This window comes from Aplysia californica, unplaced genomic scaffold (genome assembly GCF_000002075.1).
Source record: "Aplysia californica isolate F4 #8 unplaced genomic scaffold, AplCal3.0 scaffold00869, whole genome shotgun sequence".
NCBI classification, from domain to species: domain Eukaryota; kingdom Metazoa; phylum Mollusca; class Gastropoda; order Aplysiida; family Aplysiidae; genus Aplysia; species Aplysia californica.
The window spans coordinates 251,348-263,384 of NW_004798139.1; the positions used below are offsets into that span (position 1 = coordinate 251,348).

Consider the following 12,037-nt stretch of genomic DNA (forward strand, 5'->3'; position numbering starts at 1 on the left):
AATACATTGTATAACAAAAATGATTGCTGTATGGGGAAAACCCACTGCTGTTCTCTGTCTCTGATACTGGAATCAAGTGGAATGTTGACACTAAGTTGCTACGGCAACAGGATCAAGATTTGTTGACATCTAGTCACTATGGCAACAGGATCAAGATTTGGAGTTGAAATGAGGGGCTGTATGATCAGTCCTGCTGAGCACACACTCTCTGTGTCTGTCACACAAATCTTTCTCTTCTTTCATTCTCATTCTCACAGATCTTACTCTTCTTTCTTTATCATTTTCACAGATCTTACTCTTCTGTCTTTAGCATTCTCGCAAATCTTTCGCTTTATTCTTTAGCATTCTCTCTTAATCTTTCTCACAAACTCTTTTCTTCTCTCTTCATCCTTCTCCACATGTCTTCCTCTTTTCTCTTTAGCCTTCACTGAAATCTTTCCATTCTCTCTGTATCTTTCACATATCTTTTTCTTTTCTCTTCATCATTCTTTACACGCATTTTTCTTATCTATTTCTCTTCTCTCTTTATCTTTCACACAAGACTTTCTCTTTTCTCTTTATCTTTCACACATCTTTCTCAGTCAACTTTCACATTTGTAAATTCTTCCATTCATTTCTTCAAAAGGGTGGCAAATCCTGAGAATCGAGAAACAAAAAACAGGACAAAAAAATATCAAAGAACTTGGGAAAACGTGGAAAACACTTCTTAAAGTTTTAAAAGATAAATTCACGAGTAAAAGACCAAATACTGTTATCATTATTTTATGGTGGCACCATTTTTGTGTAATCAATAAAAGATGTATACAATAATAGACAAACACAAAGAGTTATTATCCTTTGAGCAATTTATAAATATTATGTGTTCACTTTTTACTCATAGACGGCCTTAATTTTTTAAAAGTGAAGAAAGTCTGAGAAATGGTACAGAATAGCACACGAGACAGCTGGGGCAGAAAGGGTAAATAAATAACTCCCCTTGCCTTCCCGCATCACAACAATCACAATCCACATTTTCCTGTTCTTGTAAAACATAACTGCAGTCCCACCATGACCTCGACCAGGACCCCAGATTGGCGCACTAGGTCATGTCATGCACATTTTAAAAAATGGTTGGGGGGGGGGGGGCAGAAAATTTACTTTTACTTCTATCGTTAATAAACTGCAGAGGTTAGTGTATCTCAGTACATATACGCACACGGCAAACAAGATCTCAGTCACAAAACGAGTCCAATAAAACTTCTGTAATGATTTTGTTCATGTTTTGCACTGCCATCAACACAATTTAGGTCATTTAAAAATGTAAAAGCTAAGATCTGCTTCAACCCAGGCAGTGGGGACAGAGCTCCAGCAGACATTCCGTAAATATATCTTAAAGAAATGCAATTTAAAGACTTCCCCACAAGAGAACTGGATCACATCGTCTGCTACCAGCAACAAAGCACCTAACAGTTACACCACAGACACTGGTTCCAATGAAGAATCCCAACTCAAAATTTAAAATCTCACAAAGAATCTTGTCAAACCCTTTTTCATCAGTTTACAACTGTACCAGTCAGTCACATACTTGTCAAAATTTTTTCAGCTAAAATAATTGGAGTCTACACTTAAACCGAAATCGGCAGGAGGAAACTAAATAGACTAAATTCTATGTACAGCAAACTCTCATGCTTGCGTGAAGGACCGTGTTTCAAAAGAAGCATTTTCCACATAATTAAAACGCCACCTGAGTATTTATGAGTTCAAAGGGTAAGAGTAAAGTATAACCCCCGATGTGTTTGCGCACTATGACGATCACAGCCAGCTGTTTCCTTCTCGGGTAAGAAGACACAGCTACCACCCCAACGCGACCTCCACTGTGACCTCTGGATGTCACACACTAGATGCAGATCGAAATGAAAGGTTGTACATGTACTTCACTTTTCTCATGATAAGAGCTAGACAGTCTCCTCTTCTCTAAGTGAAGTATTTCACAACAACCCTTCGTGAAATAATAATAATAACAATGACAATGATAATAACAATGCTAATAATAATAATAATAATAATAACAATAACAGTTAAATTTGTATTGTGCATTATATCCATGTTCTATACATTTTACAACTACTATTACCCGAGCAGACCCCAGAACAGAAAAATTCTCAGCTTCCCGGGAGGCATATGATACAATGCAAGCAACCAAATGAAGAGGCTCAAACACTAACAAAGTGACAAGATCTTTCACTATCTATAGCTTGGTACACATTCCCACCAAGGTGAAGTAAAGAAAATTTATGTAATGTAAAGTGTCTATAATGCTTCGACCCTGAGGTATTCGAAACTACGTAACGGCTGAGAGTCCCAGAACCTAACTACTAGATCACCAACGCCACCAAAAATGCAATTATTAATATTATTGTATCTCACAACCTTCCTGTTTTTGTTTTTTTTGTTTCAGTAGAGGTTTTACGGTGCTCGCAACCGCATAGGTCATATGAGCACCAAGGGGTGGATGTCAACAGAGAAGTCCTTACAGGGAATCAGATTTACTCTGCTCTCCTTTAGCTTCAACAGTACAAAGTTTGCTTCCACTATCAAGGCACCCCGGAAATAGCGGGTCACAAGAGTGTGACAAACATACAAAAGAAGTAGAGGAAAATGACAATAGCAAGGATTAGGAAAGAAAAAGCAGCAGTTCCCTGTTGTAGTTCAGGCAAAGTTATGAGCATGGCATTGTTGGATTAACCCATTTACAATTCTACTGTGCATTAGAACGAGGAATGTCCCCCCTTTGGGAATGGCCTAAAGACACTTCAGTCAGTGGCACCGCTCCCGGGGGGTCAACCTTCCTGTGTGATGTGATGAGCATCCAGCTATGGCCACGGAAACAACATCGTTATACCCTTCAGAATAAACCAAGCGTTGTCCCAGTCTGAGTCGATAGAGAAAATAAAAAGAGATAGAAAGAGAGAAAGGAGACAGAGAGACAGAGAGAAAACGGAGTAAGAGATAACACAATTTAGATCTCTCTCTACCACAGAAGGTCAAAGGCCAAACCAACGACAGCTGGTAGGGCTTGTTTGTTTGTTTGATCAATTGAGTATACTTTTTTACGTCACAATCGACACAATTCTGGCCTCGCAGTACCAACAACAAGAACGGAACAATCCAGAATACACGTCATAGTACCCTTCTGAATACACCACGTGTTGTCGGAGTCTAAGTCAGTTCCCAAGGAAGTGCTGGCATCACAAAACTTTGCAGGCCCTGAATAAAGGACAGGGACAAGACTATCTACACAAAAGGAACTTTCCACGAAAAGTGACACATGTAACTGTAGCACAAGGATGTTAACATGCTGAAAAAAAAATTCAAGCAATGTTAGAGCAATTCTCCATTTTTCTTTTAAAACATTTTTTTTTCTTTGTTAGAGGAAGTCTGCATCTCACAAAAATATTTTTTTAAAATAAAAGAGGTAACAAAGGACCCTACTACTGCTTCAAATTTTTTCAGTTGGTCATCATCTCTGCGTTACACGGGTCAGTTTTTATAGAACGACCCAAAATAATGTTATGTACAGTGAAGTACATCATACCATAAGTAGACCATGAGTACAGTGAAGTACGTCATACCATAAGTAGACCATGAGTACAGTGAAGTACGTCGTACCATAAGTAGACCATGAGTACAGTGAAGTACGTCGTACCATAAGTAGACCATAAGTAATACGTTGAAGTGTTGAGATAGCTCCATCAACAAAAGGATGGAGAAGCTGATCACAGTTGATCATAGTATTATTGTTTGCAAATACATATCATCTCTGCACGCATACATAAGTCGTAACAGCTGATTATAGTTTGCAAATACAGTCCAGCCTGCCCTAATGGCCACCTGTTCAAGACAATTAGCCGTACAAAGGAACATATCCCATTTCCCCCAATGACTATGAGTTTGGTTTTTTACATTTTACAATGACACTCTCTGAGACACCCACTCGACAAAGATAACCACTTTTCTCCAAAATAATGGGTGGCCATCTTGGACAATTCCAACTGTACATATCATCCCTGCATGCATAAATAAGTCCTGACAGTCGATCATTTTTCACAAATATACAGTTTCCCCCGCGCACATGGACGAGTCCAGTAGGACCGGAGTATGACTTGTGTATTTGTGTCCATTCGTCTTGTCTGTTCACTGCCACATGGAAAGCAGAAGATAAGGAATCATCTCCGACACTAGTCTTGCACACAGCAACTTTTGTCTGTCATTCCTCGTCACCTAGGGGACGGGAGGACATGGGTGGGAGCCAAGAGATGGGTGGGTATCATCTAAGGCATAATGTACTCATAACCCCCAGGCAGAGTGGGGGAGAAGAGACGGTTATCATTTTATGTACTCATAGCCCCAGAGTAGGATGGGGGAAGAGAGATGGGTGGGAGAAGAAAGATTGGTGTCCATCATCTCATGTACCCTTCGCCTCTGAGCAGGGTGGGAGATGAGAAGAAAGCTGACCACACAAGGCATGAGCCTGATGGACTGACTGAGCCCTGCGAACAGCAACCCCTGCATTAGCAACACAGCAGCATGGAGCAGCTCACATTCTGAGATTAAGAAACCCAAACAGCTTCCAGTTTGTTGTGACAGTCGGAGAGCTGCATCCACAGGGAACAGAGGGAGGCGGGCGAGCTGAGCTGTAATCAATCTGGCAGATGTGTGACAAAAAGAGACGACCAAGCACAGAGATCTGTGGAGCAGTCTGTGTACTGTAAACATTGCTCTATGTATGAGTCACCAATGCAGGCACCGAGGGGGGGGGGGGGGGGGGGGCTGCGGCAGGGATTTGCGGAGCATTCTGTTTAACGTAAACATTGTTCCATTGTCTGAGTTGATGATACATGGATAGGAAGAGGGAGTGGGGGAGAACAAGACTCTTGAAGGAATACGTCTTTGAATCAAGCAGGATAATCCATTCTTCTATTGTCACAGTGGCTGAGTCTTGGACGAGGGAGGGCGAGGAACAACTGGAGAATCCATCGGGCCGTAGTCCACTGGACGCACTGACGAACTGCTCCATCATGTGACCACCAGAGGTCTGACAGATCCGTGTCTAATCCAGAAGTCTGGACGTGTCAGTGACACTGCCACTGCCGTCACTGACATAACCAGCAAGCCGTTACCTGTGGGGAGGAGACAAACATAACTCACGGTTAGGGGCGGAGCAATGTTTCACATTACCTACTCAGGCAGCATATTGTGGGTTTATATCTCTAAATCTAAATGCACAAGTCTGGACTTTTATATCTTTTTATGGCCTAATTAATATAAGCCCCAGCAGTGGATTCCTCAATGAGAAACTCAAGAAATATGTAGCTTTATCTATTAGAATTCATGTTTATAAAAGTTTATATAAATTCTAAAATTATAATGCATGAGAGTGCAGCAATATGAGTTTTGTCTCTTCTGAAATGTTCCTTGAGATATAGACTTGCACTTACACACTTAGAGAATTACACCAACGATGAGCCTACTTTTATACTTGTTACACTCAGATTCTAAGATAAAGAAACTCAGCTTACTTTAAGAATTCCACTAGGATAGAATAAGACTTTCAAATTATGCGATTTGATTCAAAAATAAATGTTGGCACTGTTTCCAAAGGTGCCTTACACTAATATGAAACAGGAAAGTCTAAGGAATAAGACATTTATTCTAGAAAAAAAAAAAAAAAAAGGAAAGTGGCACTCTGATTTCGCAAAAACAAAATAATCCTGTCATTTCAAAAGATTTGCTAACCTTACCGCCTACACTGTTAAAAAATGCAAAGAGCATAAGGTAATATTTACCATTACTACATTCATCTTTTTAATATGTGTATTGTACACTGTTCTTGTAACATAAAAATCAAACTTAAGAGTACAAACGAATGTTTAATTAATTAGTATAAAAACCTGAGGAATTTCATAATGAAAGGAAGGTAAAAAAAAACTTCTGTCTCTTGGAAATTTTTTAAGTTAAGTTGGATTGAAAGAGATATGTTAGGAAAAGTTCAAGAGCAGCTCATCAACCCATTAAAGATTGTAAAGCGCTGAAAATAGATAAGTCAGACAGACAAATAAACAGATAAAAAGTCACTTGATGTATAATACTTACGGTTAAACAGGTAAAAGAGAGGTGTCACAGTAGTCAAAAATCCCATGATGTCTGAAATGGACAAACATTTAAAATTACAATTCATTCAATCAAATGGGGCAATTTAAAAAAAAATAAAAATTTCAGCTTTAACAAGAGTTTTACAGCTCTTGTACACAAAAATAGGTCATGTAAGTGCTGAAGATCAGAGATGTTATAACTAGCTCAGAGTAACATACAAAGAAAGAAGGAGAAGAAATAAGAACAATAGATGTTTCATGGAAAAGAACTTTGCAAACCACTCCAGAGCACCTGCAAACCACACACAAAAAAGTGGCAACATTGTGACAATATTACTTAAGTTCTTGAAACAAGCTTAGAATACAAGCTTAGAATAGTAAATAGGTTATAATTGGACTTATGGCCACTAGCAAAATGGTATTTATTATAACTTACAGCTGTGCCAAAATGCAACTCGCCTTTTATTTTGTTTGGCAGTTCTATATCTCTATCTTTCGATAAAACCAAAAAAATGCAATGGCAGTCACAAAGGAAACATACATCTAAAATTTTATCATTAGACGATTAAGAGGCCCCTCTAATTTCAATCTTGTTCATTTCTAGTTATTTTGCCATGAAACTTCCCAGTATCACTAATTATTGTGGCACACATTACACTCTCAGTGCAGCTTTTGAAACACCCTAAAGGCAAATGTGGCTTCCAGAACATTATAAAAATACTTTTCCAAGAATATAAAAATGAAACATCGATAGTAGGGTAATCAAATAAGTTAAAAAATCACAGCTTTTGAATTTTCGATAGTTTAACCCAATTTTGACCCCAAGCCCACCCCCAGCCTCACACGAGTCTTCCCTCAAACTATTTTTTTTCCCATTTATCTCGAAAGTAGCAAAAATGAGATGTGTCACTTTGCTAGCCCAGTGAGGATATTATGCTGACATGACAACACTTAGCGGTAGGCAAACTCACTGGCTATCTGAATCCCCAGTACCATGACCAGCAACGCCATCAGCACCAAGGTCATCATGTGACATGCCAGACACACCATATTGACTAGGGTGCTTGTCTGTAGCGTATCTTCCCCTTCCTCTTCCTTGTCAGTGGCACTGTTGAAGTCGTGTTTAACCACCTGGTAGTAGTGCTGGCTGGCCACACCGTTCCGCACCATGGCCAGGGGGACAAGGTAAAGGTCACTGACATCGTCATACTGCATCGCCAGACCCAAGGTGAACAGCAGGTGGTTGTGGTAGCTGTTGCAGCTGTCCGGGAACAGACACAGGGCCACGCCCGCTACTCCTGGGGAAATGGCAAGCAGGAGGAGGGTTTGTTTATTTATTTGTTTGTTTGAGTTTGATTTGTTTCAGTAAAGAAAAGCCGATCGGCACAATAATGTTCATTCATTTAGTCTTAGTAAAAGCTTTACAGGACTTGCAACACAAATAGATCCTAAAACTGCTGAAGATTAGAGGTATTACTAAAGAGTTTCATACACAAAAAAAAGAGGGGAGATAAGAATGAAAGATGACTAATAGAAGAGAAGGAGCAAACCACACCAGAGCATCTGCCTACCACCCACTCCCTTCAAATATTTCATCCGTGTCACAACATATATATAGAAAGTGGGACTGGGCAGTAAGAACGCTAATTTTGCGCTGCTAGTAAGGCAGGAGAAAAAAAAACCTTCATCTCAGAAAGAAACATCCTTAGATTTGACCTTATAACTTCAAGAAAACATTACCTAAAAAGACAAATGGTGTTTCCAAATCTCAAAATCGATCCCAAATTAAATCAAAAGATGTTCTAAAAGAAATGTTATAACTTTTCAACAACAGAACTCACCACAGAGCCCAATCTGCATGTAGTTACTACTGAGGTTGCTGCGGTAGTGGGTGACCTCGGTGCGTGTGTACTGTTCCAGCAGCTTCACCGCAAGGAGCACAAAGGAGAGGAAGATTTGCAGTGTGCTGAGGCCCAAGCCTGAGTGGACGTAGTGAGACTTCCAGCCCATGGAGAGCCAGGTGGTGTCCACACCTGGTGACAAGAGCAAATACACCCAGGTGATGTCTACACCTGGGAAACGAGAAGGGAAACACTCAGGAACAAATCGTTGCTGTCAGTCATCGCTATAGTATGTCAAAATTTGGGAAAAAATTAAAAGCAGTTATTTTGTAGAGTCTGATGAGACACATTGACTGGTCCAAGTCTTATCCCTTTTCTTAAAATAGTAACGAAGTTAGAGGAATAAACATTTTGTGTCCTGCCCAAAATATATCAGGTTTTTTTTATTATCTTAAAAACCTTGCACTTTGACATACTAAATGATGAATAATGACGACCAAATTCACCCAGCAGGTGATATCTACACCACAGACTTGAATTATAATATCCTACACCGGGCGCTGTCAAATCTCTGTAAAAACTTCGCTGTCCTGGTGCACACCCTAGGCACACAAATGAAGGGTAAAGCATCAGTCTTGCTACAGCCGAATGAACCTCACCCTTTCCTTCCTTGCCATATATTGGGTTCCAAATAAAGTCAAATTGTGAGCGTAACCGTTTTTAAGAATTACGTCAGATTGTAACGTGATTTTATAATACATTTCTGGTCTACACCTGGGAGGGAAAGGAGAAGGAAAACACTCAGGAGCAAATAGATCTACACCCGGATGATATTATCACCCGGGAAAGAACAAGACAAGGAAAACAGTCAGAGGCAAACCTCTACACCTGAGAAATAAGACTGAAAGAACAGTCAGAAGTGTTTGGGTTTAGTTTAGTTTTAGTAGAGGTTTTACGGCACTCATAACTGCATAAGGTCATATGAGCACCAGAAGATTAGAGGTGTTACAAAAGAGTAACAAGCATAAAAAAGAAAAAGGGGAGATAAGGACGATAGATGTTTGATAGTGTTTGGGTTTGAGTTAGACTTCAAGTAAAGAGTAGCTAAACAGACATATGTAATAATGTCACTTAGTTCAAGGAAAAAGTAGGAGAGACAGACAGAAAAAAACAGAAGAAAAAGTAAAGAAGTAGAACCTATCAGTTGCGCAGCGCACTCCAACAACCATGAGAAATAAAGATCAAGGAAATAGTCAGGGGCATGAGCAGGGCAAACGTCAGGGGTAACAGACCAAGGTGATGAGAAGAACAAGGCAAAAAGTCAGGAATAAAAATTCTCAGGTGATGTCTACACCTGGAAAAAAATCAACACTTGAAAAACTATCAAGGGCAATTTGTTAAAATGTAAGTGTTTTACACACTTATTGACACATTTTAGATGGTTTAGAAGAAGGGCAAAGCCAAGGGGCTAATAGACACAGATGATAAACATCAAGGAAAAAGTCAGGGGCAAAAAGGATAAATTTGTGAAAGATTTACTTTTTTCTGTAGAACAACTGAAAGTCACTTTGCATCTCAATTGTGCTGGTGTGCGTATGTGTGGATGTGTGAGGATGAGTGTGCTTGTGAGGGTGTGTGAGTATGTGAGGGTGTTTGTGTGGATGTGCGTGAGGGTGTGTGAGTATGTATGTGTGTGCTTGTGTGTGTGAGTGTGTGTGGGTGTGTGTGGGTGTGTGTGCATGTGCTGAGGTGTGTGCATGTGAGGGTATGTTTGTATGTGTGTGTGTGAGGGAGTGTGCGTGTGTGCACGCATGTGTGTGCGTGTGTGCGCACAAGCACATGTAAATGTAAAACAGGGAATAACTCACTTGCAACAATTACAATAAAAAACCCTCACCTGCGCCCCATGAGATCCAGATAGCCCCAGACAGGAGCGAGGCCCCCCAACTGTCGTTGTGTAGCAGACGTGTGACATTGTGCCGTAACAGTTCCATAAAGTTTGTCAGACGGGGCAGCTCCGGGGACAGTTTCCTCCCTTTGTCACACGACGCTCCCTGCTGGTCCTCGGGTATACCGGGCTCTTCACAGCCTGGGATAGACACATTGCTACAATGCCGACTGCCTGCTCTCAGAGCGACATACATATTATTGGTAAGCATATCCCGACCCCAGTGCTTTCTTGTCGTATCCCCATTTTTAATAACAGTGAAAACAGCTCATAACAAAGAGTGAGCTTAAGAAGATGACACATTTCCACTGTTTAGGAAAATGAAGATACGATAAGAAAGCATTGAGGTTGCAAAACGATCAAGCTCTAAAGCAATTCATTGTAAGGTTCTTTAACCCTCTTTGTGTCAACAGCTGATTAAATAGGCGGTAAGTATTGTTCTGAGGTGTCGAGTTCAATGGAAGCAAAATAATATTGTCTATACTTTGTCAAAACAGAGTTTTAGTGTTAGTAAAAGTTTTACAGCACTTGCAACACAATAAGGTCATAAAAGTGCCGAATATTAGAGGTATTACAAGAGAGTAACAAACACAAAAAAGGAGGAGAAGAGAGAACGACGATAGTTTTTTTTATAGGAAAGAAGTAGCAAACCACACCAGAGCACCTGCCAACCACCCACAAAACGAATTAAAAAATTAATTTTCAACTTTAAAATGTGTAATATCCTTCAAATTTCTTTACTTAACAATCACCCCTCGAATTTTACCAAACACTCTGTGAAGTATGTTGATTTACAAATTATTAAAAAGGACATATCAATACAATATATGAGTATTTAGAGTTAAGAAGAAAAACAGACACACAGGCAAAAAAAAGAAAGAGGAAAGACAAGATGTAAAACCAACAAGTCACACCTTCCAAATGACCGCTTTATTCAAATTTTAAAAATTAAAATTACAACAACAAAAAAACAGACAATTTTGAGACAAAAAACACACACCCAGTAATATCCAATAGGTTACATAATTTCTCTTACATTGTGATCCGCTGTTCTGGTATCTGGCTGACCACCAGTGTCCCACGGAGGGCAGGAGCGAGCTGACCAGTGCCACAGGGCTCAGGTAGAGGAAGAGATGACCACCCAGCCTCTCAGACAGGTGGAACATGAGAGGGTGGACAAACAGGGCGATGGCCATACACAGGACCAGGATCAGGGCTGACAGTGTCACTCGAGATCTGGACACAGAGACATATTTTTATCATTATGGTGTTTGAGTAAGAGTTTTTCAGCACTTACAACACAAAAAGATAATTTAAGAGTCGAAGATTAGAGGGATTACTAGCGAGCAAAACAAATAATAGGAGGGATAAGGATAGACTCTTAATAGATTTTTGATAGGAAAGAAGGAGCAAATCACACAGAGCATCCGTCAATCACCCGGAGATTCTACACAGACACATGATGAGACATACCAGACACACGAGACACAGAGACACAAGGTCAGACACAGCAACACATGGTGAGGTTAGTGAGTTCAGTTTTAGTAAGAGTTTTATGGCACTTGCAACACTATAAGGTCATATTATAAGTGCCGAAGACTAGATGTGTTAAAAAAGAGCAACAAATATAAAAAAGGAGGAGAGATCAGGACGATAGGTGTTTGATAGGAGGTTAGTGAAAGTACACAGAGATATATGATGAGACTTTTTAAAGTTTTAGTAGAGGTTTTACGGAGCTCGCAACTGCATAAGGTCATATGAGCGCCAGAAGATTAGAGGTGTTACAAGAGAGTAACAAACATAAAGAAGAATAAAGGGGAGATAAGGATGATAGATGCTTGATAGGAAAGAAGGAGTAAACCACACCAGAGCACTCGTCAACCACCCACATGATGAGACTAGTGGTGGCAGGACAAACAGGGAGGACGAGTTTATACAGAAACACCGACCTGCAACCTCCGGTTGCTTTTTTGCATGTACATGAATGAATGAATGTGTCTGTGTGTGTGTGTGTGTGAGTGTGTATGCATGTGTGTGGGTGCGTGTGTGCGTGCATGCAGATAGACAGACAGACAGACAGACAGACAGACAGACAGACAGACAGACAGACAGACAGA

General features: G+C 40.1%; 1 protein-coding gene across 1 annotated transcript in view; it reads right to left on the minus strand.

The window, feature by feature from the left end:
* Positions 1-4,796: 4,796 nt before the first annotated feature.
* LOC101846774 overlaps positions 4,797-12,037 on the minus strand; it is a gene marked incomplete in the record, with an annotated part of 20,307 nt that continues 13,066 nt past the window's right edge. The window contains 6 exon segments of the mRNA XM_005110268.3: positions 4,797-5,159; positions 6,133-6,183; positions 7,103-7,429; positions 7,973-8,203; positions 9,870-10,061; positions 10,957-11,156. Coding sequence (XP_005110325.2) covers positions 5,056-5,159; positions 6,133-6,183; positions 7,103-7,429; positions 7,973-8,203; positions 9,870-10,061; positions 10,957-11,156 — 1,105 coding nt within the window.